This window comes from Erythrolamprus reginae, chromosome 9 (assembly GCF_031021105.1).
Source record: "Erythrolamprus reginae isolate rEryReg1 chromosome 9, rEryReg1.hap1, whole genome shotgun sequence".
Taxonomy (NCBI): Eukaryota; Metazoa; Chordata; class Lepidosauria; order Squamata; family Dipsadidae; genus Erythrolamprus; species Erythrolamprus reginae.
This window is the reverse complement of record NC_091958.1, coordinates 38,306,049-38,333,789: the sequence shown is the minus strand read 5'-3', so window position 1 is coordinate 38,333,789 and position 27,741 is coordinate 38,306,049. Positions and strand designations below refer to the sequence as shown.

Here is a 27,741-nt window from a genome sequence, read left to right as displayed (position 1 = left end):
TATTTACATATTATAAAGTGATTCTAATTTATAGCTTGGTCTCCAATTCTACTTGACCACATATCCTCCTACCTTGTCCCATCAGTTCCCGTAGATTAGTTTCATTGGATAAATTCATCCTCTTATCCATAATCTCAAACTGAATATGATCCACCTTGTACCGATACCAATTTTGTATTGTCCATTTTGTTGCATCTTTCCAGCCTAGGACTATTACCGCCTGGGAAGACATCTGCATCTCAGTGGCCAAAATCTTAACATTGGTTGTATATAGCAACTAGTTCACTTTCATTCAAGTGCTACCAATAGGGTCTACAGTCCAGCCATGACTTCTTAAGCTTTGATTTCTGGAACAAATTTTATGCAAATTCAGCTGCTGTGGCCTAGAGGTGGAGGTCTTGCCTCACAATCAGGAGGTTGTGAGTTTGATTCTAGGTAGAGGCAGCTGTAGGGTCTCCTGCTTGGGGAGAGGGGTTGAACTAGATGACCGAACTGCAAGGTCTCTTCCAACTCTGCTAATCTGTATCTCACACAACTGGAATATAAAATTCTTTAGGGCAGACATCTTTAAACTTGGCGACTTTAAGACTTGTGGATGTCAACTCCCAGAATTCTGGGAGTTGAAGTCTGCAAGTTTTAAAGTTGCCAAGTTTGGGGACAGTGTTCCCTCTAATTTTTTTGGGGGGTGGGTGGAAAGGTATAGTGTCTGAGCGGCAGTCCCTTTGGGACTGGGCGGCACTCTTTCCCTCTCACTCTTTCCCTCTTGGCTTCTGGGCAGGTTTGAAAAACTCTGAGTTGATGATGATTTTTAAGTGAGCCATTGCTCACTGCTCAGCTTAGAGGGAACTATGTTTGGGGACCTCTTGTTTAGCGTATCCTTTAGTCTCTGTGAAACCTTCAGTTTAGAGAGATGTCAGAAGTTTGTCTTTCTGTAAGTTCAGTTGCAAGAAGCTTTTTCAATTGACTTTGATGTTTATAGATTAGGTGTTCGTGAGAATGTAGTGAAATTCACCAGTATCTTCATAAACCAAGATTTCTTTGTTCATCTTGAACATAGAAACAGTTAAATTGTTCAGCCAATGAGGGCTTTTGAATTCTCGTTATGAAATCCAATTCTCACTATCTTTGCCACCAGTTTTTTTTATAGCAAACTGTAAAGTAGCATAGTGTTGAATAGAATAGAATAGAGAATAGAATGATAGAGTATGGAATGGGATAGGATTCTGAATCGAATAGAATAGAATTCAGAATGAAGATTGGAATAGAAATAGAATAGAATAGAATTCACATAACATAACATCACATGGGGAATTTTTCATGCAGATGAAAATGTTTCCTGTTAGATGTTGTGTCCCCTTGCTGAAGTTCCAAAAGTGCTTAAGCAATACAGTAATACCTGATGATACGAACTTAATTGGTGCAAGGAGGAGGTTCGTAAGACGAAAGGTTCGTAAGACGAAACATTGTTTCCCATAGGAAACAATGTAAAGTCAATTAATCCGTGCAACCAAAAAAAACCCTGCAAAAAAACGGCTTTCGGCGACTGCTGGGAAGCCGCGCGGCTGTTTTAAAAGGTGACAGCCGGCCTGGGGGGCTTCCCAGCACCCCCCCCGGGGGGGTGCTGGGAAGCCCCCCAGGCCAGCTGCGACCTTTTAAAACAGCCGCGCGGCTTCCCAGCTGTCTCCTGAAGCCGAACGCCAAAGCCGAACTTCCGCGTTCGGCTTCGGGAGACAGCTGGGAAGCCGCACGGCTGTTTTAAAAGGTGACAGCCGGGCTGGGGGGCTTCCCAGCAACCTCCCGAACCGAACCCGGGGTTCAGAAAAATTTTGCCTCTTCTTACGAACTTTGTTCAAGTTACGAACCGGCGTTCGGGAGGCTTCTGGGAAGCCCCGCCGCCTGGCTGTCACCTTTTAAAACAGCCGCGCGGCTTCCCAGCAGTCTCCGAATGCCGGTTCGTAACTCGAAAAAAGTTCATAAGAAGAGGCAAAATTTTTCTGAACCCTGGGTTCGTATCACGAGTTGTTCGTAAGACGAGGGGTTCGTATCTTGAGATACCACTGTATTATGGAATTTGCAACTGCAATTCTTGGTAGCCAGGAGTTTGCTTTTGTAAAGATTAAGACAAAATCATGAAGCAGAATATTACTGATTGGTTGATGTGGTCTCCTTGCGCAAAGTTGCTTTGCCTTGCAGTACCAGACCCGAGAGCAGTCCAGGACTGTAGTGAAATCTGTCTCCTTATGGCTTTCCAAAGGACCTAGTAGAAAAACGTGATGGCACGCGTTGTAGTTTGTAGCCAGTGAGAAATGCTAAGTCCCAGCGGTCACCCATCTTAAAAGTGACTTTGGATTTAGCATAGTGTTTCTGTAGACCAATGATGGCAAACCTTTATTTCCTTGGGTGCCGAAAGAGCGTGGGAGCACGCTATCGTGCATGCACAAGTGCTCACACCCGTAATTCAATGCCTGGGGACGGTGAAAACAGCTTCCTCTGCCCCCACAGAGGTCCTCTGGAGGCCAGAAATTGTCTGTTTCCCAACTTCTGGTGGGCCCAGTAGGCTCCTGTTTTGCCCTCCCCAGGCTCCAAAGGCTTCCCTGGAGCTGGGGGAGGGTAAAAACGCCCTCTCTCATCCTCCCGGAGGCTCCCTGGAAGCCAAAAACGCCTGGCCGGCACACACATGCATGTTTGAGTAAGCTAGGGCAACGGCTCGTGTGCCAGCAGATATGGCTCCGTGTGGCACCCATCCCATAGGTTCGCCATCATTGCTGTAAACCATGAACTGCCTGGTTTGGAAGAGGGAGCATGACTTGGTTTCTGATAGTAAATATTGGGCCAGGCAACTTTCAGGGGCTTTTCATATTTTTGGATGTATAAGAGCCTTGGTAGACAGGGGAACAATTTCTTAATTTTATAGATAAGTGGAGTATAATTTTGTTTTAAAAATCATTCAGTCTATTTTAGGATTTAATTGTGTGTTACCCTCTTCAAAGTGATTGTGAACCTCTTGCATCCTGTGGTATGAGCTGATCTATCTGTGATTGCACTCAATTATAGTCCATCAGTAGAGGGGCAGTTTATAAATAAAATAAATAAAATAAAATAAATAAATATTTTTCTCTTTTAAGTTGGCCGAACTAAAAAAAAAAGGTAGAATTTTGGAAAAGCAGAACTGGCTGCTCCAAGTAACTGACATCTGACAAGGTTGCTTCAAACTATCAGAAGGGGGGAAATGTGTTAATTAAATAGCTAAATTTAAATGATAGAACGATGGCGAGATGTTCCAAATGAATACAATTTGTGTCTGGCAAGTGGAATGTCTCTTTTTTCTTTAGAAATCATTTCTGTAACCAGAACTGTTATGGGGAGGCATTAGAGGCTAAAGTTTTTGGCAGGTTTACAGTAGTCCCTCACCTATCGCTGGTGTTACATTCCAGACCTGGCCGCGATAGGTGAAATCCGCGATGGGGAATTTATCAACTGATAGTACTTATTTAAGTATTTATATTGTAATTGTTTGGTAAGTTTTCATTGTTTTAAGTGTTTATAAACCCTTCCCACACAGTATTTATTTTAGATACAGTATTTAAAAACAGTATTTACAATTTTAGATTTTTTTATTTTTTTAAAAAAACCTGCCGATCGAGTTCGGCGGGCTGTTTAAATCTGCCGATCGACTTCCTCAGAAACCCGCGATGAAGTGAAGCCGCAGTAGATGAAGCACGGTATAGCGAGGGACTACTGTACTTGTGTCAAGAATGGGGAAGTGAACTACCTTGCACTTCTTAAAATTGGGGGCAAAATAAGTTTTTAAAATTAACAATACATTTCTATGCATACTTGCATATCCTAATTTTTTTTCAAATAGATCTATTGTTTTGTAAGTGCAATTTATTACTTGGTAAGTAATAAAACTTACTTAATAAGCTTTAAAAGCAAAGACATTTAAATTGTGTAAAAGCACGATATTTTCAATCTTTCAAAAAATGGAAGAAGTCTTTTGGGGCACATTCTAATTATACATTTATTGATTTTTAATTTAAAATAATTTAGCTGCTCAAAATGGAGCATGCGTTCCTTAGTCTTAAGGAGTATACCGTGTCTTTGTTTCAGTTAGGAACAGTAAGCAGGCAAAAAGTTAAATTGTGAAACAGAAGTGTAACCCTCAGTATGTAATAAAAGTATAATTTGGACTCCATGTTCCAATGAATCAAATAGATATGGGAAAGGAGCGACTTTTAGCAAAAGGGGAGCAAAGTATACACTACAGACATCCACATTGATGGAATCTGAATTGGGGTTTGTTGTTTTTACTACTTTTGAGTCTTTATAGTAGCAGAAACCATTGCAACTTTGCTTCATAAGAGAAAACAGTGCTGAAGGCGATGACCTTCATAATCCACATGAAGGCGTGAAGTTCACTGCAGTTGAACTCCTGATGGCTAAGTACGTGTTGAATGAAGAATGGCCTGAAGCTGCTATTGATCGATCCTGAAGCATGGATTGAAATCCAGAAGGCCGGTTGCCTTAGACCCCAGCAACAGTTTTCTGTCACCTTTGATCGAAGAAATGTATGGGATGCTCTTTCTTCTTACATACATTAACCAGGGGCATCAAAACTCGATTTCATTGAGTGCTGCATCCAGGTTGTGTTTGACCTCAGAGGGGCCAGGGTGGGTGTGGCCAGCTCAACATCACTCGTGTCGGGGGTGCCTATAGCGGCTCGAGCGCTCTGCCAGCGAAAGCTGAAATCGCGAGGGACACATGGGCTACTCCGGGGCTCTGATTTCAGTGGCAAAGTACTTATTTATTTTATTAGATTTATAAAGCGCCCCAATTCCAAATGGACTTGAGGCCTTTGCTGACGAGAAAGGGCCAGAGTGGTGCCCCTGCCCCTCCGAAGCTCCATCTACACTTCCAAAGACTTTTTGCAAAGGGCCGCCGCAGGCTTCGATAAGGCCTTTGCTGGTACAAACAGATCTTCAGAAGGACATGTCCGCCTCTCCCAAGCTCTGCTCATGCTGGCACATGTTCGGGAATAGGTCGTAAGTTTGGACTGTTAAGTGCACTTGTGTAAATCGGGATTACCAGTACAGTGCTACCTCTACTTACGAACTTAATTCGTTCCATGTCCAGGTTATTAAGTAGAAAAGTTTGTAAGAAGAAGCAATTTTTCCCATAGGAATCAATGTAAAAGCAAATAATGCGTGCGATTGGGAAAACCACAGGGAGGGTGGAGGCCCTGTTTCCTCCCAGGAGATTCCTGGAGAGGCCCCACAGGCTTCTCCCCGCCTTTTCCGGCCCTGTTTCCTCCCAGGAGATTCCAAGAGAGGCCCCACGAAGGCTTTTCCCTGCCTTTTCCGGTTCTGTTTTCTCCCAGGAGATTCCTAGAGAGGCCCCATGGAGGCTTCTCCCTGCCTTTTCCGGTTACAGTTTTGGAGGCTCGAGTTTGTAAGTGGAAAATGGTTCTTGAGAAGAGGCAAAAAAATCTTGAACACCCGGTTCTTATCTAGAAAAGTTCGTAAGTAGAGGCGTTCTTAGGTAGAGATGCCACTGTATCAAGTTCCGTTAACCATGCCTTGTATTATTCATCCTGCAGATCCCTTATTCTTTCTAGGGTATTCTTTCTAGAGTGTCTAGGCAAATATGGCCTCTCTAGTGCAGTATAAAGATCACTCCTCATGATCTTCATGCTATTGCTCTGTACATGCAGTCTAGGATTGTATTGTATTTTGGGGGGGAGCTGCAATACACTGCTGGCACCTACCTATGTGGTGGTCCTCTAGGACAGTGCCTTCCCCCTTGTCTTTCCTGCTCCCTGAACCAGGGAGGGTAGAGGGGATGGTTTTGCGCATGTGCCCTCTATGTATGCAAATGGAGCTTTGCGTGCTTGCCGACTGCTTGCATGGCCAGGTTCTCAACAGGCTGCGGCTCGAGGGTTGTGGACTCCTGTACTAGAACACTGAGCTCCCTCTCACAGATAGCTATCCTTGAGCTAGATACCACCTTTTCTATACCTGTGCCTTTGATTCTACCTGTCTTGGTGCAGGAGCATAACTGAATCTTATGTTCCAAAGGGTTAGCAGTTCCCCCTAATTGTTATCCACATAATTGATGAGCTCTCCTCCTACCCCTCATCTCGATCTACATTATTTAGGAAGGTATTAAAGAGTTCTGGCCCTAAAGCAGAACCTTGAGGTACCCCACTGCATGCTTCCCCCCATGTAGATGCAACTCCATTAAGGTCTACACACTGAACGTGGTTTTTCAGCCAATTGTGAATTCCTCTAGTGGTGGCACTGTCTATCTCACGTGGTTCTATCTTACCTAGAAGTACACTGTGGTCTACTTTCAAATCCCTTCCCTGTATTATGTCCACAGCCTTTCCGTGATCCACTAATTGGGAACTTTATCAAAGAATGCAATATGATTATTTGACTGAAAGAGTAGTAGATGCTTGGAATAAACTTCCAGCAGACGTGGTTGGTAAATCCACAGGAACTGAATTTAAACATGCCTGGTATAAACATAGATCCATCCTAAGATAAAATACAGGCAATAGCATAAGGGCAGACTAGATGGACCATGAGGTCTTTTTCTGCCGTCAATCTTCTATGTGTCTATGATTTGTCTGACATGATCTGTTTTTAACAAACCCCATGCTAGCTTCTTGTAGTAGCTTTGCTCATTTCTAGACTCTTGCAAGTCCATCCTCTTTTCCAGGATTTTCCCAGCTACTGTATTGATGTGAAGCGGATTGGTCTGTATTCCTTGGATCCACTTCCCCCACCTCTTTTGTAGTAGATTTGAACCACACCAGTTCTTCTTTGGTCCTCTGGCGGTTCTCATGTGTGTTCCAGGAGCTTTGAAAGATTCTGCTCAGTGGTTTGGAGGTCACGTCTCCTCTCTCCTTCAAAGCTCTGGGGTGTAATCCTTATGGTTGTGGCATTTCAACTTGCCTAGAGTGAACACGTGCTTTGTTACTATTTCTTGCCTTTTTTCACCTGCATTCCTGCTCTGTCTCTCACTCTGCTGCTTTCAGTACTGTTGGGCTATTTACCCCCCCATTGGTGTGAAGACAGATTCCAAGAAGAAATTAAGCAGCTCTGCTTTCTCCCTGCTGCCTGTCACCACCGTGCCATCTTCTCCCATTAGTGGACCTATCACATCTTTCTGACTATTTCTTGTTTCTTACATATTGAAAGAAACTTTGTTGTTGTTATTTTTGGCATTTATTGTATTTCTTAGTTCATTCTGACCGTTAGTTTTTCCGACCCCGTCGTTTGTGCTATTTGCTGGAATTCTGCTCTGGTTACATGCCCCTCTTAAGTTAGTTCCCAAACAGTATAGTTCACCAGCATTTCGGACCTCAGCAACAACTAATTCATAATTTTAAATCCCCCACTAATACAATTTTTTTTAAAAAGGATAAATAGTATTTAGTGCAATATTAAAAAATGGCAAATAATTTTTCTGCGGAACACCAAAAATTTCTTGTGGACCACCAGTTGTTGACCAGCAATATAGGAAACCTGAGTCTGCCCCGTTCCAGAATTGTGACTTCTAGAAAGGACTCTGCAAGGAGTTGGTTCCATTATTTTGTTTACTGTTGTAAGTGATCTAAATGTCTACAGACATTCTCAAATCATCCAGGTCATGGTTGTCCCAAAGGTACTTTTTTTTCCATAAGGCAACTAGACTTTCTTGTTTTTTTTCCTTGAATTTTTTTTTGCTTCTCATCCTAGAACTGAAGAAACTTCTTGGATGAGGAGAAGCAAAACCTTTTTTAAAAAGTGCAGTTACAAAAAATTCAAAAACCAAATGTATTTGGGACATCTGAAGGGCTTCTGCTGACTATCTGGCAAATTTCTTGGAGAGGTTGAGCTTAGTTGGAAGTGGAGGGGTTGTTCTGAACCATCTGGTTTTATTCATGCACCTTACTAAACTTTGGGATGGGGGGAGGCTGGGTGGGAAGGGGATTTCCACAGAACAGCTAGTGAAATACACTTCCGTGTTCCGGTGTGTGATGATGGGAGAATCCAAGAATGGGTTGATTTTGTCCTTTCTGCCCAGAGACTGAGTTGTCAAACTTCCAGCCATGCCCCCTTGCCTCTCTCTAATCCCAGTTTCGACTCAGTGATGGCAAACCTTTTTCTCCGTACTAAAAGAGCGGGTCCAGCAGTCACGTGGGTTGCTCACTGTCCAATCAGATGGGACTGAGCCTAGTCTTTTAAAAGCCTGCTGGATCCGCCCCTTCCGCAGAATTCGCTCAGTCCCGCATCCTGCGGGTCTCGTGAAGAGCTCGTTCCTGTCATAACACCTTCCCTTCGTTGCTTCTCTTCAAAATAAAAGTAAGATTTCTCTTCATTCATTCTTAGAGCTTGCCTGAATTTATTGCCAGCCTTACTAGGCTCGGCTTTTAAGGGAGAAGTCTGCAGCGCGGCTTCCGCGGTTTTTTCCCTCTCCGCTTGCTCGCAGCTGCCGCCGGACTGGTTTTAATGCATGTAAGAAGCAATCCTCTCGGCAGGAGGTTTTTTTCAGGCAAGCTATTGTAGTTTTCTAAAGCAGGGGTCGACAAAGTTGTTCAGAATCTAGGAGCCAGCCAAAAAATTTAGGAGCCAGAATTTTTTTTAAGCAAACTTGGTTTTTTGCCGAGTCTCCACCTGACATCTCTCTTCCTCCCTTTCGCTCTATTTCTCTCTCCCTCCCTCTTTCTCTCTCTTCCTTCCTTTCTCTCTCCATCCCTCTTTCTTTCTCTCTTCCTTCCTTCCTCTCTTTCTGTCTCCTCCTTCCTCTCTCATCTCTTTCCTTCCTCTCCCTCCCTTTCTCTCTTTCCTTTCTCTCCCTTTCTGTCTATCCTTTCTATCTCTCACCCCTTCTCCCTCTTTCATTCCCTTTCTCTCCCTCCCTTTCTCTCTCATTCCTTTCTCTCCCTCTTTCCTTCCTATCTCTCTTTCTTTTTCTCCCTCCTTCATATCTTCTTTCTCTCCCCCTTCCTCCCTCTTTCCTTTCTCCCCCTCCCTTTCTCTTCCTTTTTCTCTATCCTTTCTACTTCTTACTCTTTCTTTCTCTCCCTCCTTCATTCAATTTTCTCTCCCTCCCTTTCTCTCCCTTTCTCCGTACTGAAGGAGTGGGTCCAGCAGTCACATGGGTTGCTCCTGTCCAATCCGTTGGAACTGAGCCTAGTATTAAAAAAGACTGCTGGATCCGCCCCTTCCCCAGAATTCGCTCAGTTCGCATATCCTGCGGTTGTATTGTGATAGCTCGTTCAACATACTAACACCTTCCCTTCGATCCTTTTCTTCAAAAGTAGTAAGATTTGTTTTATCATTATTATTTACTTGCACTAATAGCGCCAGCCGTTTGCGGCTCGGCTTTTTTCCTTGGAGAAGTTGCGGTTTCGTTTTTCCCCCGGCGGTTTTGCCGGTTACGATTCCTGCGGCCGCTTGTGGATTCTTCTAATCCTTTGGCCTGGAGGTCCTGGTGCAAGTATTAATCTATTGAATTATTGATTATTTATTGTATACAAAAATATTTAAGGGCTTAAGAAATACCTCCTGCGGAGTGAGACGCCTTCTAGTCTCCTGGACTTAGTCGATCGCTTCCCCTTTAAGTAATTTTACGGAGCGATTTTTTCGGCGCGAAGGCCTTCGCGCCCTTTTTAAATCTAGGCCTCTCGTGTTGGCCTCCTGCCAGCCGCGTAGGCCTCAGTCCACCGCGTGGATCCCGGAGCGGGCCTTGGGGGTCCCAGGCTAAATTCTCCACCGGCTAAGCCTCCAACCAGAGTGCCTTGGTTTACTTAATTATAAAGTTTAGGGAGGCTGGCCCCGCTGGATTTGGGGGCACGAACTCTGGGTTTGCCCAGATTGTCCTCAAGTTTCAGCAGCTTCGAGGCCTCGAAGCAGGATCCATTCCTCTTGGGAAGTCCTTGAAATTCTTCTCCTTATTATTCAGTTATTGGCTCAGCCTTGTCTTCTGTTAATTGTCAGACTATGGCTTCTTTTCCCAAGAGAGGCACTACCAAAGGTCCCAAAGAGGTTAGGCCTACTGGTAATTCTACTGAAGTTCCCCAGGCCTCTTCCTCCTCTTCCTCAGGCACCCATTCCTTAGCCAAGCCCACCAGGGCTGAGAAGAGAAGGGACCCAGCCCTACAAAAAATACATGATAAATCAGCCAAACTTTTTAAGGTGCAGGCCCAAGTGCATATCAATCCAACCCCCCCGGAGGCCTCTAACCTGCCTCTTTCTGGGGTTCCTGTGCTATCCCTGGATGAGCCAAACCTAAATCCACCCCAACCTAACCTATGGGGTTTAGGTCCAGAGGAGCCAGATATTACCGAGGATTCCTCCCAGCCAGAACCTGCTCAGGCCCTCAGGGATCCTCCGGCTTTTCCGGCTGATATTTCTTCCTTGCCACCGGAGTTTCAGTCTATCTTGACTATTCTGACTAACACCATTGACGCTAAACTCTCATCTTTCAATGTGCCTTCTCTGTCTCATCCCCCTCCACGCTCCTCCCGTCCCGTGAGTTCTTCTCCTTCCTACAGAGCCCCAGCCATGGAGGTCTCTGACTCCTCTCAGGAAGAGGATGAGGACGTGGATGCAGAAGAGGATGATGACCCATTTCAGCGTCTGTCGGAAGATGAGGAATCTCAGATTAAGATTCCAGCCCCAGCTGCTATCTTTCCTTCGCAGCTTTTCAAATCTCTCCTGCTTAAAGCTAGAGTATCCACGGGGCTAGCCGGGCAAGAAAAACAGGCTACTTCTTCCTCAGACCCTCCGGAGGAAAATCTTCCTTATTTCATGAAAGAACAGGAAGACAATGAGGTAATTCCTATGCCCAAGTTGTTTAAGGATGCCTTGCTTAAACAGTGGGACCACCCAACTGCTGGCTTTACTCCCACTCCCAAGGACAAGAAGCTCTACAAGCTCTCCTCCGTCTATGAGGAACTCCTAACATGTCCCAAGCCAGATGAACCAGTGAAGACTCTCCACTCGACTGCCGCCATGCCTGGCGAAGCAGAGGAGGTCCTCCGGCCAGAGGACAAACGGCTTGAGCAAATGCTCAAAAGGAGTCTTCTTGCAGACTCATGGGCCATTAAGAGTGCTGCAGCGGCATCCTTCTTTTCCAGAGCTATGCTCTTGTGGCTTCGTCAGCTCCAACCACACCTGCCTCCAGATGACTTACGGGGCCAACAGGATTTCAACAAAATCTTCGCAGCTGCCAAATATGTAGCAGATGCTACCCTCCAATCTTCCAGATTTGCAGCCAGGTCAGTAGCAGCCTCCACAACGGCCAGAAGACTTCTATGGCTCCGCCCTTGGCAGGCGGGAGTAAGACAGAAGTGGCAGTTAGCCATGGGTCCGCTGAAACGTAACCTCCTATTCGGAGACCTTCTGGACCCTCTCTTTACAGAGACCACAGACAAGAAAAAGGTCTTGGGACCTACCACCAAGAAGGCCCCTAAACCGTAGCCCTTTCGGCGCACAGGGCGTCAACAGGATCAGGGCTTCGCATTTCAAAGGAGTCCAGGTCAGTATTCCCCTCGGTTTCGATCCCAATCTAGAACCACCAGGGGCAGAGGTTCCCGTTATCAGAGAGGATCCTCTTCTACCAGGGCTTCCAAAAGAGCCAGATGGTAAGTTTTCCTCCTTTCCCATAGGCGGTCGCCTAGCCTGGTTCTCTTCCGCCTGGCACCGTTCTTGTAAGGACCCCTGGGTCATTGACACTGTGGAAAGGGGCCTAAGGTTAGAGTTCATTTCACCTCCCCCTAACCGTTTTATTTCTTGTCCTTCTCCCAGTTCCCCTCCATCTCGTATCCGAATGGAGGAGGCTATTTCTCATTTGTTGACTATTAGAGCTATTCAACCGGTCCCCTCTCTCCAGAGAGGTTTAGGCCTTTTTTTCCATCCTCTTCATGGTCCCTAAGACCTCTGGAGGCTGGAGAGCCATCTTAGATCTAAAAAAATTGAACCGGTTCATAAAATATAGGAATTTCAAAATGCATTCCTTATCTTCCATTTTAGCAGCTCTACATCGGGGAGACTTTATGGTGTCTCTGGATCTCACGGAGGCCTTCCTCCATATCCCCATTGTCAAGGTCCATAGGAAATTTCTGCGCTTTGCCTTTCAAGGCAGGCATTTTCAGTATAGGGCTATGCCATTTGGGCTCTACTCAGCTCCCAGAGTCTTCACTAAACTCTTGGGATCCTTGGCGGCTCATATCCGGGCTTCTCCCATTCATAGTTTATGTTATTTAGATGACATTTTAATTCATGGAAATTCCAGAACTGGTGTGGCTGCAGACCTCTCTTTTACCATGTCGGTTCTACAGAATCATGGTTTCTCCATAAATCTTAAAAGGAGCCACCTTGATCCATCCACTTCCATTCTGCATCTGGGAACTATCATTAATTCTGAGATATCCCAGGTTTTCCTCTCCACTGAGAGAAAACGCAGCTTTTTGGATCTCATCGCTCGCATCCTGCCCCAGCAATCTGCCTCCATTGCCACCCTATCTTCCCTTTTGGGTAAAATGGTGTCATGTATTGGTATTGTCCCCTGGGCCTGTCTTCACGCCAGGGAACTACAGTGGCTTCTATTACCATTCCAGAGATCGGGCCACAGCAACTCGAATCGTCGCCATTCCACCGACGGTTCGCAGATCCCTCAAGTGGTGGACTTCTCCAGCCCTAGACAAGGGATCTCCCTTCCAGTGCCCCGACCAGTTTGTAGTCACCACAGATGCCAGCCTCTCGGGCTGGGGAGCCCACGCCCAGGGTCTTTTAGCTCAGGGCACATGGTCACTGGAGGAGGCTTCCAGGCCCATCAATTGACTAGAATTAAGAGCCGTGTCTCTAGCTCTAAAACAATTCCAATCTCACATCTCCAACCAGCATGTGCTGATTCTCACCGACAATATAGTCACCAAAAGCCATATTTGCAGACAGGGAGGCACAAGATCCAAGGCCCTCAGGAGGGAGGCCCTGAAGTTAGGCCTTTGGGCAGAGAAGAATCTCCAGTCGCTTCTAGCCGACCACATCTCGGGGAGCCTCAACGTCCAAGCGGACTGGCTCTCGCGAGCGACCATAGATCCAGGCGAGTGGAATCTCCATCAGTCACTGTTCCACCAAATCTGCCTCAGGTTCGGCCATCCAGTGTTGGATCTATTTGCGACCAAAGCCAATGCCCAGCTCCCTCACTTCATCTCCAGGTTCCCGTCTCCGGGAGCAGAGGCAATCACTGCTCTCAGGAGTCCTTGGCCTCCAGGTCTATTGTATGCCTTCCCTCCAATTCCAATTCTGCCAGACGTGATCAACAAAATCCTCCTGGAGAAGGCCCGAGTAATTCTGATTGCCCCTCACTGGCCTCGCAGGCCCTGGTTCGCGGACCTCCAACAACTGTCCGTCCAGGACCCCTGGCGACTCCCCGTTTCGGAGGATATGTTGCGACAGGGGGCCTCCTTCCACCCAGACCCAGAGTGGTTCCACCTCACCGCCTGGCTATTATCCGGAGGGACTTAGACCTGCGAGGGTATGACCCGGACACAGTGGAAATCATCCTGAAGTCTAGAAGAGGGTCTACCAACCGGATCTACGACCATACTTGGTCCAAATTCCATCAGTGGTGCTTGCAGGAGGGCTTATCTCCCCTATGTCTTCCCATCCACAGGATAATCACCTTCCTCATGAAAGGCTTCCACCAAGGCCTCTCTACCAGCACCATCCGCCGACACCTGGCCGCCATTTCTTCCGTCTTGGCGGGGCCTCGCAGGCAGCCCCTCCGCTCCTTTCCAGAAATCCAAGAATTTCTAAGAGGAGTGGCCAACCTCAGGCCTTCTAAAATCCACAGATATCTCACCTGGGACTTGCCACGGGTTCTCCACTCTCTTACTCAGGCACCTTACGAACCCCTGAACTCTGCGTCCCTCAGGTACCTATCCTTCAAGGTAGCATTCCTGGTGGCGATTACATCCGCCCGACACATATCTGAGTTGGCAGCCCTTTCTATCAGACAGGACCTTTGTCAGTTTCACCAGGACAAGGTGGTTCTGCGACTGGACCCCACCTTTCTACCAAAGGTCAGTTCCATGTTCCACAGATCTCAGGATATCATATTACCTTCCTTCTGCCACCAACGAGAGCATCCCCTGGCAACTAGATGGCACACTCTGGATCTCACTAGAGCGCTAAAGGTTTATATCCAACGCACAAGATCCATCCGGAGGTCTGAAGCACTCTTCATAGCCTACCATCCCAGATCCTTGGGATCCAGAGTGTCTTCTACAGTAATAGGTCGTTGGATCAGAGGGACCATCTCTAAGGCCTACGAGACAGCTTCCCTTTCCATTCCAAGGAATATTACAGCGCATTCCACCAGAAGTGCTGCCACATCTGCCGCTTGGGCGACTCAGGCTCCGTTGGAAGAAGTCTGCAAAGCAGCCACTTGGGCCTCGCCAAATTCCTTCATAAAGCACTACAAAATCGATTCGTACGCATCAGCGGACGCTGCCTTCGGCAGAAGAGTACTCCAATCCGTTATCTCTCACGATAGCAATGTACTCCCACCCTAGGGACCTATCTCTTGGGTATGTCCCATGTGACTGCTGGACCCACTCCTTCAGTACGGAGAATAGGCGTTGATTGCTTACCTGAACGCCTCTTCTCGTACGGTGAGTGGGTACAGCAGTCACTTCCCTCCCTTTGTGTGGTCTTCTTTACCTTCTATTCTATTTTCTTATAACACATGAGAGTTGAACATTAAAGAGCTTCACTACTGAGCCTAGTCTACGGATTCGCGAATTCTGGGGAAGGGGCGGATCCAGCAGTCTTTTTTAATACTAGGCTCAGTTCCAACGGATTGGACAGGAGCAACCCATGTGACTGCTGTACCCACTCACCGTACGAGAAGAGGCGTTCAGGTAAGCAATCAACGCCTATTCTCTCTCTTTCCTTTCTCTCCCTCCCTTTCTCTTCCTTTTTCTCTATCCTTTCTACTTCTTACTCTTTCTTTCTCTCCCTCCTTCATTCAATTTTCTCTCCCCCCCTTCCTCCCTCTTTCCTTTCTCCCCCTCTTTCTCTTCCTTTATCTCTATCCTTTCTACTTCTTACTCTTTCTTTCTCTCCCTCCTTCATTCAATTTTCTCTCCCTCCCTTTCTCTCCCTTTCTCTCTCCTTTCTCTCCCTCCCTTTCTCTTCCTTTTTCTCTATCCTTTCTACTTCTTACTCTTTCTTTCTCTCCCTCCTTCATTCAATTTTCTCTCCCCCCCTTCCTCCCTCTTTCCTTTCTCCCCCTCCCTTTCTCTTCCTTTTTCTCTATCCTTTCTGCTTCTTACTCTTTCTTTCTCTCCCTCCTTCATTCAATTTTCTCTCCCTCCCTTACTCTCTCTTTCCTTTCTCTCCCTCCCTTGTTCTCCCCTGGGGCTGCCTGTGCCTGCCCTGCACCACCCAACACGGACGGACAGCCCCCGGTCGTCGGTTCGTCGCCCCCCACCCCCCCACGGAGGGAGATCAGGCTGGCGAGGGCGGTAGAACTACGTCACCAGCCACTGGAGGGAGATCGGGCTGGCGGGGGCGGCGAATCCACCTCCCCAGCCGCGCGGAGGGAAATCCGGTAGGCGGGCGGGTGGCCGCGGCTCCCTGCGCGCCCCTGGAAAAGCGTACAGGGAACGGTGCCCGGGGCCGCTTTAGTCGCCCCCCGCTCCCCCCGCCATCTCCCCGCGACTGCCTGTGCCGCTGCAGCCGCGCCCCCCCCCGCTCCCACCGCCAGTGCCCTCCCGCCGGGCCCCAAAGGACACTTGCCGATGACGACAGGGAACCTTCAGCTGGGCGGGCGCTGCCGTGCCGGTGCCTCCGACCTCCCGGTTCCTGCTCGATGCCGCGGTTTCTGGCGCTCTCCTGCTGGGCCCCAAAGAAGGAAGGCGGGGAAAAGGCGCGAAGAATGGAGCTCTCCTTCCTGCCTTCCTTCTTTGGGACCCAGCAGGAGAGCGCCAGAAACCGCGGCATCGGGCAGGAGCGGAGAGGTCAGAGGCACCGCAGCGCCCTGCCCAGGCGGCACACCGGTTGGGAAACGCTGACATACAGTACAGCAGGCAACATTTTCTAGGCGCCAGACAACATTTTCTAGGCGCCACTGGCGACCAGGCGCCTGGGTTTGTCGAACCTTGTTCTAAAGGGCTATTTACCTCCTGCGGTGTGAGACATTCACAAGTTCCCTTGATCGTCTCCTGGACTTAGTTTTGCCCTCCGTGATTCAAACTCGGAGCGGTTTGTTTTTGGCGCGAAGGTCCTCACGCCCATTAATTAGGCCCTTTCGGATCGCCTTTCTGGCTACCCGTCTGGTGCTATTCAGTCCACCGCTTGACCCTGGAGTGAGCTGTGAGTTACTCAGGCCTGTTCTCCCTCGGCTTGCCTCCAACCAATGTGCCTTGGTTACTTTAAATTAAGTTTAGTGAGGCCTGCCATGCTGCATTTAAGGACACGAACTCTGGTTCCGCCCAGATTGCCCTTAAATCGCAGCAGCTCCTGGGCCTAGGAGCAGGGTCCCCTTCCTCTTGGGAAAGCTATTTTAGACTTCTCCCACCAGTTTTTTTGGCTCAAGTCTTGTCTTCTGTAATTTGTTCAGACTATGACTTCTTTTCCCAAGAGAGGCACAACTAAAGGTCCCAGAGAGGTTAGGCCTACTGGCGATGAAATTACTAGTATCCCCCAGGCCTCTTCCTCCTCTTCTTCAGGAGCCCACTCATTGGCCAAGTCCACCAGGGCTGAGAAGAGAAGGGACCTAGCCCTACAAAAAATCCATGAAAAATCTGCCAAACATTTAAAAGTGCAGGCCCAAGTGCACATGAACCCAGACCCTCCAGAGGCTTTTAACCTGCCTCCCTCTGGCGTCTCTGTGCTATCTCTGGATGAGCCAAACCTAAACAGATCCCAACCTAACCTATGGGGCTTAGGTCCAGAGGAGCCAGATATTATGGAAGATTCCTCACAGCCAGAACTATCTCAGGCCTTCAGGGATTCTTCTGCTCTTCCTGCTGATATTTCCACCTTACCTCCGGAGTTTCAATCTATTTTTTCTGCACTGTCTAAGGCCATTGATGCCAAACTCTCGGCCATCAATTTGCCCTCTCCATCTCATCCCCCTCCACGCTCCTCCCGACCAGTGAGCTCGCTCTCATCCTTCAGAGCTCCAATCAATGAGGATTCGGATTCTTCCCAGGAAGAGAATGGATGTAGAAGAGGATGATGACCCTTTTCAGCGTCTGTCGGAAAATGAGGAATCTCAAATTAAGATTCCAGCCCCGGCTGCCATTTTCCCCTTTCAACTTTTCAAATCTCTCCTTCTCAAGGCAAGAGTATCCACAGGTTTAGCCGGGCAAGAAAAACAGGCTACTCCTTCCACAGACCCTCCGGAGGAGAATCTACCTTACTTCATGGAAGAACAGGAAGATAAAGAGGTAATTCCTATGCCAAAATTGTTCAAAGATGCCTTGCTTAAGCAGTGGGACCATCCAGCTTCTGGCCTTAACCCCACTTCCAAGGACAAAAAATTATACAAGCTCTCCCCTTCGTATGAAGAGCTCCTCGCCTGCCCAAAACCTGATGAACCGGTCAAGACCCTCCACTCTGCAGCAGCCATGCCTGGTGAAGCAGACGAGGTTCTCCGTCCAGAAGACAAGCGTCTTGAGCAAATGCTCAAGAGATGTTTCTTCGCAGACACCTGGGCCATTAAGAGTGCTGCAGCAGCATCCTTCTTTTCCAGAACTATGCTCTTGTGGCTTTGTCAGCTCCAACAACATATACCTCCTGATGATCTACGAGGCCAACAGGATTTCAATAAGATCTTCGCAGCAGCCCAATATGTAGCAGATGCTACACTGCAATCTTCCAGATTTTCAGCTAGGTCAGTAGCGGCCTCAACAACGGCCAGGAGACTCTTATGGCTTCGCCCTTGGCAGGCGGGAGTAAGACAAAAGTGGCAACTGGCCATGGGTCCATTGAAACGTGATCTCCTATTCGGAGACCTTCTGGATCCTCTCCTTACAGAGACCACAGACAAGAAGAAGGTTTTAGGGCCTACCACCAAGAAGGCCACCAAAACTCAGCCTTTTTGACGCCCAAGTCGTCAACAGGATCAGGGGTTCGCCTTTCAAAGAAATCCAGGTCAGTATTCCCCTCGCTTTCGATCCCAAACTAGGAACACCAGAGGTAGAGGATCCCGCTACCAAAGAGGATCCTCCTCGACCAGGGCTTCCAAAAAACCCAGATGGTGAGTTACCTTCTTTTCCCATAGGCGGACGCCTGACTTGGTTCTCCACCAGATGGCGCCGCTCTTGTAAGGACCCCTGGGTTATTGACACTGTAGAAAGGGGTCTCCGTTTAGAGTTTATTTCTTCTCCCCCCTAAACGTTTTATTTCTTGTCCCTCTCCCAGTTCTTCCCCATCTCGTATCCGAATGGAGGAAGCTATTTCTCATTTGTTGTCTATCAAAGCCATTCAACCTGTCCCCTCTTCCCAGAGAGGTCTGGGCTTCTACTCTATCCTCTTTATGGTCCCTAAGACCTGTGGAGGTTGGAGAGCCATTTTGGACCTCAAAAATCTGAACCAATTTATTAAATATAGGAAATTTAAGATGCATTCCTTGTCATCCATCTTAGCCGCCCTTCATCCTGGGGACTTTATGGTCTCATTGGACCTTACGGAAGCCTACCTCCACATCCCCATTGCCAAAACTCATAGAAAATTTCTACGTTTCGCCTTCCAGGGCAGGCACTATCAGTATAAGGCTATGCCCTTCGGGCTCTCCTCGGCTCCTAGAGTCTTTACCAAGCTCTTGGGAACCCTGGCGGCCCATATCCGTGCCACGCCCATTCATATCTTATGTTATTTAGATGACATTTTAATTCATGGAAATTCTAAAGAGGGCGTAGCTGCAGATCTCTCTTTCACCATGTTTGTTCTACAGAACCATGGTTTTTCAATCAATTTCAGTAAGAGCCAGCTCTGGCCATCTATCTCCATTTTACATCTGGGAACCATCATTAACTCAGAAATTTCCCAGGTCTTCCTCTCTTCTGAGAGAAAACATAGCATATTGGAGCTTATTTCCCATATTCAATCTCAAAAAAGAACCTCCATCGTCACCCTGTCTTCTCTACTGGGAAAGATGGTGTCGTGCATTGGTATTGTTCCCTGGGCCCGTCTTCATGCCAGGGAGTTGCAATGGCTTCTGTTACCATTCCAGAGATCGGGGAACAGCAACGCGACTCGTCGCATCTCTGTTCCATCCTCAGTCCTCAGGTCCCTCACGTGGTGGACTTCTCCAGCCTTGGACAAGGGATCCCCCTTCAGGTGTCCGGACCAGTTTGTTGTCACCACAGATGCCAGCCTATCGGGCTGGGGAGCCCATGCCCAAGGCCTAATAGCCCAAGGCACGTGGTCAGCGAAGGAAGCTTCCAGGCCCATCAATTGGCTAGAATTGAGAGCTGTTTCTCTGGCCCTCAAACATTTCAAACCTCACATCATCAACCAGCATGTTCTGATCCTTACGGACAACATAGCCACAAAAAGTCATATTTGCAGACAAGGAGGCACCAGGTCCAGGGCCCTCATGAGGGAGGCCCTGAAATTAGGTCTTTGGGCGGAGAGACATCTCTAGTCGCTACTGGCCGACCACATATCGGGAGTCCTCAACGTCCAAGCGGACTGGCTCTCACAATCGACTCTAGATCCAGGAGAGTGGAGCCTCCATCCGGCCTTGTTCCAGCAAATATGCCTCAGGTTCGGTCACCCATTGCTAGACCTGTTTACGACCGAGGCCAACGCTCAGCTCCCTCGATTCATCTCCAGGTTTCCATCCCCAGGAGCAGAGGCGACCAATGCTCTCAGGATTCCTTGGCCTCCAGGTCTACTGTGCGCCTTCCCTCCAATTCCAATTCTCCCAGACGTGATCCACAAAATCATTCTAGAGAAGGCCCGGATAATCCTAATAGCCCCTCACTGGCCTCGCCGGCCCTGGTTCGCAGACCTCCAACATCTGTCTGTCCAGGAGCCCTGGCGACTCCCCGTTTCGGAGGATATGTTGCAGCAGGGTGCCTCGCTTCATCCAGATCCGGAGTGGTTCCACCTCACAGCCTGGCTATTATCCGGCGCGATCTAGACCTGCGAGGGTACGACCCGGACACAGTGGAAATCATCCTAAAGGCCAGAAGGGGGTCTACCAACAGGATTTACGACCATACCTGGTCCAAATTCCACCATTGGTGCTCACAAGAGGATTTATCTCCCCTGTGCCTTCCCATCCACAGGATAATCGCCTTCCTCATGAAAGGGTTTCATCAAGGCCTTTCAGCCAGCACCATCCGTCGCCACCTGGCAGCTATTTCTTCCGTCTTGGCAGGGCCTCGCAGGCAACCACTCCGTTCCTTCCCGGAAATTCAAGAATTTCTCAGAGGAATTTCCAACCTCAGACCTTCTAAGGTCCACAGATATCCTTCCTGGGACTTACCACGGGTTCTCCATTCCCTTACTCAGGCACCATACGAACCCCTGAGATCAGCGTCCTTCAGGTATCTATCCTTTAAGGTAGCATTCCTGGTGGCGATTACATCCGCTCGACACATATCTGAGTTGGCAGCTCTTTCAATCCGACAGGACCTCTGCCAGTTCCATCCGGACAAAGTGGTCCTGCGCTTGGACCCCACTTTTCTACCCAAGGTCATCTCCATGTTCCACAGATCCCAGGATATTGTCTTGCCTTCCTTCTGTCTTAAACAGAACCATCACCTTGCAGTCAGATGGCACACTCTGGATCTCACCAGAGCGCTGAGAATATACATCCAACGCACAAGACCCATTCGAAGGTCTGAAGCACACTTTGTGGCCTATCATCCCAGATCCATGGGATCCAAAGTGTCCTCAACAGTAATAGGCCGTTGGATTAGAGGGACCATCTCAAAGGCCTATGAGTCAGCTTCCCTCTCCATTCCAAGGAATATTACAGTGCATTCCACCAGAAGTGCTGCCACATCTGCCGCATGGGCGACTCAAGCCCCATTGGAAGAAGTCTGCAAAGCAGCCACTTGGGCCTCGCCAAACTCCTTCATAAGGCATTACAAAATTGATTCTTACGCTTCAGCGGACGCTGCCTTCGGCAGAAGGGTACTCCAATCCGTTATCTCTCACGATAGCGAACTAATCCCACCCTAGGGACTTATCTATTGGGTATGTCCCACGTGACTGCTGGACCCGCTCTTTTAGTACGGAGAATAGGCGTTGATTGCTTACCTGAACGCCTCTTCTCGTACGATGAGCGGGTACAGCAGTCACTTCCCTCCCTTATATGTTGTCTTTCTATGACTATACCTTTAACCTGTCTTTCCTTCTAATCATGAGAGTTGAACATTATTGAGCCTTCACATCTGAGCCTAAGTCTACGGGTTCGCGAATTCTGGGGAAGGGGCGGATCCAGCAGGCTTTTAAAAGACTAGGCTCAGTCCCATCGGATTGGACAGTGAGCAACCCACTTGACTGCTGTACCCGCTCATCGTATGAGAAGAGGCGTTCAGTTAAGCAATCAACGCCTATTTTCCTCGAGTGCTGAAAGAGCAAGGGTGCATGCTATCACGCATGTGTGAGTGCCCACACCCATAATTCAATGCCTCAAGAGGGCAAAAACAGCTTCCTCCGCTCCCCGGAGGCCCTCTGGAGGCCAGAAACAGCCTGTTTCCCAACTTCTGGTGGGCCCAGTAGGCTTGTATTTCGCCCTCCCCAGGCTCCAAAGGCTTCCCTGGAGCCGTGGGAAAGTAAAAAAAAAACCCCAATCCTACTGGAGGCTCCCTGGAAGCCAAAAACGCCCTCCCAGAACCTTTGTGTGAGCCAAAAGTCAGCTGGTCAGCACACACATGCAAGTTGGAGCTGAGTTAGGGCAATGGCTCGTGTACCAGCAGAACGGGAAGCTCAAGGCAAGAGGGATCCAGGCCAGGACTCTAAGCTGGGATTCCAGACTGGTCAGCTGGGAGGTCGGTCGGCTTAGGTAGGTGGGGAAAGAAGAGGTGGGGGCGGGCAGCAGCACGGCCCCCTGACCCAACAATGCTCTCAGCTCCTACCCCCTCGGGCGAGTTAGAGTGGTCTTGTCCACCTGCAAGGCTCAGCTTCAAGTAGAGCGTACCAACGCTCCGAGAATTAAAAGGGAGGGATCGGGAGGCTGAGGCAGAAGCGGAGCTTTTTAAATATATTAAATATTTACATTTTAAAAATAAAAAAAACATTCATTCATGCATTCATTCAAAGTCGGAAAGTCAAGGGACCACTGTATCCACTGTATTAATAAAAGTCTTAAGGATACAAGCAACAAGTTACAGTCACACAATGCTAAGTGGGAGGAAAAGGAAGATAGGAATGAGGAGAAAAAACTAGTAGAAATAGAAGTGCAGACTTAGAACAAGTCTTGACAGTGTTGAGGGAATTACAGTGGCACCTCATCATATGAACTTAATTGGTTCCAGGAGGAGATTCGTAAGGTGAAAAGTTCGTAAGATGAAACAATGTTTCCCACAGGAATCAATGTAAAAGCAAATAATGCGGGCAAATCCTTCAGGAAAATCCCAAACTTTAGAAGGGAGGCGAACAGAGGGCAGGGAGGAGCAGCTAAAGGGGGCGGGTGGAAGAAGCAAGGCTAGGCTAAAGGGTGAGTGGGAAGGAAGAAAGGCAAGGGGGGCGCCCCTCCCTTTTCTTTCTTCAAAAGACGCCGTTTCAGTGCCTTTGCAAGCATGCAAAATCTTTACTCCTCCAAGCTGCCCCTCCCTTTTCTTTCTTCAAAAGACACCGTTTCAGTGCCTTTGCAAGCATGCAAAATCTTTACTCCTCCAAGCTGCCCCTCCCTTTTCTTTCTTAAAAAGACACGTTTCAGTGCCTTTGCAAGCATGCAAAATCTTTACTCCTCCAAGCTGCCCCTCCCTTTTCTTTCTTAAAAAGACACGTGCCTTTGCAAGCATGCAAAATCTTTACTCCTCCAAGCTGCCCCTCCCTTTTCTTTCTTAAAAAGACACGTTTCAGTGCCTTTGCAAGCATGCAAAATCTTTACTCCTCCAAGCTGCCCCTCCCTTTTCTTTCTTAAAAAGACACGTTTCAGTGCCTTTGCAAGCATGCAAAATCTTTACTCCTCCAAGCTGCCCCTCCCTTTTCTTTCTTAAAAAGACACGTTTCAGTGCCTTTGCAAGCATGCAAAATCTTTACTCCTCCAAGCTGCCCCTCCCTTTTCTTTCTTCAAAAGACACCGTTTCAGTGCCTTTGCAAGCATGCAAAATCTTTACTCCTCCAAGCTGCCCCTCCCTTTTCTTTCTTCAAAAAAGGGGGGGGGAAACCCCTTCATCCCAGCAGCAGCTGCTTGGGTTCGTAAGGTGAAAATAGTTCGGAAGAAGAGGCAAAAAAATCTTAAACACCGGGTTTGTATCTTGAAAAGTTCGTTAGAAGAGGCGTTCGTAAGATGAGGTACCACTGTATTTGTTTAGTAGAGTGATGGGGTTCAGGAAAAAACTCTTCTTGTGTTTAGTTGTCTTGGTGTGTCGTGCTCTGTAGTGACATTTTGAGGATAGGAGTGGAAACAGTTTGTGTCCAGGATGCGAGGGGTCAGTCAATATTTTCCCCGCCCTCTTTTTGACTCGTGCAGTATACAGGTCCTCCATGGAAGGCAGATTAGCAGCAATTGTTTTTTCTGCAGTTCTGATTCTCCTCTGAAGTCTGTGTCGGAGTTGTTTGGTTGCAGAACCAAACCAGGCAGTTATAGAGGTGGTTCCTCTGTAGAATTCAAGCCATTAATTCATGCCTTCTTTCCTCCTCCCCACCCCTGCAGGTCTCAGTGGTGCAATGGCCAGCATCAGCGTTCGCTCGAGCACCCCGGGCTCCCCCACCCACGTGAGCAGTGGCTCCAACGGGAGTCGAAGGAGAAACGGACTCCACGATGTTGACTTGAACACTTTCATATCTGAAGAAATGGCACTCCACTTGGACAATGGTGGAACTAGAAAGCGTACCTCAGCCCAGTGCGGGGATGGCATTACGGACTCCCCGACCCATAAACGCAACCGTATGATCTAAATGGCAACACTTGTTTTCACCCCCTCCCCTTCCCCTCGCCCCTTTGCTCAAAAAAAAAAAAATAGCCCTCTGGCGCTCAATCCGCCCACTGGGAAGACAAACCTGAGGCTCTCCTCTTCAGGAGCCCCGCAGAAAATTGCCATAAACAAAAGAATTACATCCGGAAGGTAGATTCCTCTCGAACCTCTATGGCTTTCCTCAGAGTAGATTCTTTAGCAAGAGGATTTCCAACGTTGTGTAGTAGCTAGCAAGCTCATCGCAGGTTAGATCACACATCCATTCCAAGGCTAAAAGTGACCTTACATGTACTCTTAAAGGGAAGAAAGGAAATATCAGACATTTTATTTGGTTATAGAATGCTTTTTGTCCTTTATTTCTTGCCGTATTTCAATATTTGCTTCAACAGTATTGCCACTTTAGTACACAACAGCGTCAGCACCATGACATGGCAAGTAAGACCCACCTGCTTCCTTTAGAGTATATACATGTATATGTATATGTGTATGTATATATATGTATATGTATATATATGTATGTATGAATATATATATATATATATATATATATATATATATATATATATATATATATATATATATATATATATTGGTTGTTCATTCTTAAATATATTAATATTTTCTTTTGAAAGCCTACTAGACACATAATTTTCTATTTAAATAAGTGTGCACATTATAAACATTGGCTTGTGTCCATTTTTTTTTAAATTACAAGGCAGTTAACAGCTGGGAGGTGATGTGACAACTGGGAGGTGATGTAAACAGGTTTCCTGGTGGTGATGCACCAGAGCCGAAGTCATTATAAAAAGGCTCTTTGTTGGGGTTGTGTGAGTGTGATTGTGAGCGAACGAGCTCTAAAGCAGCTGCCCCCAGGCCCCCATCTTCCACCTGCTCCAGGAATGGTCCACCTGGAAGGTTTGGAATGGATTGCTTAAGTCAGCCAGCAGAGAATTTTGAGTGTCAAGAGGAATGTGTTTTGTTTCTGGGAGATCATCTGATTTTTGGTAATACTGGTACGTATCATACCCTTCCTCAGTATGTGGGAAGAAAACTGGGTGGGTTGGAAATGTATTTTTTTAAAAGGGGTTTTGGCTCTCTGTCTTCCCATCATGCTGTGGTGATGAGGTTTGAGCCGCTTGTAAAAATCAGGCACAGCTGCATCTCAGGCACAATTCTTTCCTTTGACCTTTGGGCGAAATGGAGAACCTCTCGTCCCCTGGCAGGAAAATAAATTTTGGGTGGCCTCAGTGCCCAAGACTGCAATGCTGAGCCACCCTCCAGCGTTGGGGTTGAGCTGGCCCAGCCTTCCGTTGGTATAGCAAAAGGGAACCACCATTTTCGAGTCATGTAGGTGACACACCAACCCACTGAGCTACCTTCAGAATGATAAAAGGGAGAGGACCAGGACGGAAGGGCTGAACTCTGCTCTACCTGGATCCAAATTTCCCTCCCTTCCAATCTTGGCACACAGATCCCCCTGTTTGTGTAGCTACAGAGATCTGTTGCATTTTTATCAAAGGAAAGGACTGTAATTACTCCCCTGACAACCCTGAGAGTTTGAAACCGGTAGGTTCGTTTTGTCTGTTCTGGTGCCCACCAGGTGTGTCTGGCTACAGCCCCTTCGTCCTTTGCCTTCTGGCCAAGGATGATGGGATCTGTATTCTTGACTGCAGAAGGCCAGTTTGCAGTGTTTCAGAATAGCCTTGGAACCAGAATTCCACTTGAAGGTTGCTTGACTGGGCAGCTAAATACACTGTAGAATTCTTAGTTTAGAAGCCTCTTCATGCCCCTTCAAGTGAGATGTTTTTCCCGGATCTCTCCCTTCTCCCGAGGCTTCCTATTTCTTTTGATTTGGGAATAGTGATGTCAGATCCGTGGAGACCTGTCTAAGCAGCAGAGTCCTTGCAATTGTGTGTGTGTGTGTGTTTGTGTGTTTGTTTGTTTGTGTGTCTGATTCAGGAGGGATTTGGGCAATAGTAAAGGGACCTGTTGAATTGGGCATCCTTGGTTTTGCCTTTGGGGAAAAAATGCAGTGTGAAGCACAGGGTACTCCAACTCAAAAGGCCACAGAAGTTCTCTGGGAACATAAGTATTCTCGTTTACTTCGTGGAGATTTTTTTTTAAAAAAAAAAACCCCACTGCTAATTGCATCTTAAAACAGTTAAACTGACCTGCATGAAATTATCAGAATTTATCAGAATTTAAAATTGATTCCAGCCTCAAGCCTCAGGTTGCGTTATTTTTTAGATGTTCTTTTTGCAAGATTGCCAGTGTTGGAAGTGCAGCTCATGGATGGTTTCTTGACTTAATGAGAGAATCCAGACTGCAAGGTGTCTGCGTGATGTGGTTCTTTCTGGTTTAAACAAGCATTTCTCTCTGGAGAATTAAAAAGCACTTAAAATGTTTATGGGTGCAGGATTAAGATGTGGTGCAAAACGACTAAAAAAAAAAACCCATTCTGCCAAAACACCCCCCCCCCCCCCCCAAAAAAATCACAAAGTAGTACTTCAAATGAAATGGTAACTGAAAAACTCAACTAGTTAGCAGAGCCACCTAATAAACAGAAGGAATTGACCCGAGATGGAGGAATAGGAAATAAAGGATGTGGGCCACTAACGAACGCACAGACTCCTTGATTTGAATCATTGGTGCACGGAATGAGTATGGAGCTTGGCTGAGGGTTTTGGTCCGTGGTTTCTCCAGAGTAGTTGCAGCCCAGCCCAAAATGCTAAGACAGGAGATCAAGATTGCTTCCCGGTTAGACCCAGAAACGGAGCCTGTAGCTCTCCGTTATGTGTGGAATTTAATTCTCCCTCCTCCCTTCCTCTTACCAATTAGACTAGAGTAACTCTTCTGTGCTTCGAAGCTTTGCTTTCAGTCTAGCTCCTCTGAACAAAATGATTTGAACATTTAAAAAAAAATATTGGTGCCATCTTTTTGTTTTGGCAAAGAGTAAAACAAAACAAAACCCTAGGCTTGGATAAGCCTGCTGCCCTTATAGTCTGTGTGCTTGTAAAGTTTTGAACTTTTTACTTTACTGCTTTTTAAAAACCAACAAACTATTTGCTGTCAAAAATGTTCACTCTCTCCTGCCAAAATAATCATCATTTCGATTGCATGATGGCCCTCATTGGAGAAGTGTGGGTTGTGTCACAAGCAAATTTCTTTAAAAGCCATGGAATAGCCCCAGAGGTTACTCCTAGATACGTGACTTTGGGAAGACTATAACTCTTCGAAAGCAGACCTGCTTAGGACTTAAAGGTGGAGTAGAGAAATAGTCTGTCGCAGTTCAGCTTTTTTTTCTTTTTAAATCTGACATGATTGGATGCCCTTCTGGTGGTCCTCGTCTCATTCTGTTTTTCCTTGTAAACCAAACTTAACATGAATGTGGGGCAGATTTTACATATAGTGTATCCTGCATTGAAGCTGAGCTTGGCTTGCATATTAACTAAAATTCAATTTTAAATATTAAAAAACACTTGAGCTATAGTGAAGTAATGCAAAGCTGATTCTTTCCCCCACCTCCCCCTCCTTTGTTTGAAATGGAATTCCTGCAAATCTTCAAATGTGACCTTGCTCTGCTGGAGAAATAGATACCTTTTTAAAACCGTAATAAAATAAAATAAACCGAA

The 27,741-nt window shown here is 47.2% G+C and overlaps 1 protein-coding gene across 1 annotated transcript in view; it reads left to right on the top strand.

Moving 5' to 3' along the window:
- Positions 1 to 27,741, top strand: part of HAPSTR1 (HUWE1 associated protein modifying stress responses) — a 50,794-nt gene extending 23,053 nt beyond the window's left edge. Inside the window, exon 4 of the mRNA XM_070760839.1 lies at positions 23,848 to 27,741. Coding sequence (XP_070616940.1) covers positions 23,848 to 24,092 — 245 coding nt within the window. The 3' untranslated portion in view covers positions 24,093 to 27,741. The remainder of the gene's footprint in view (positions 1 to 23,847) is intronic.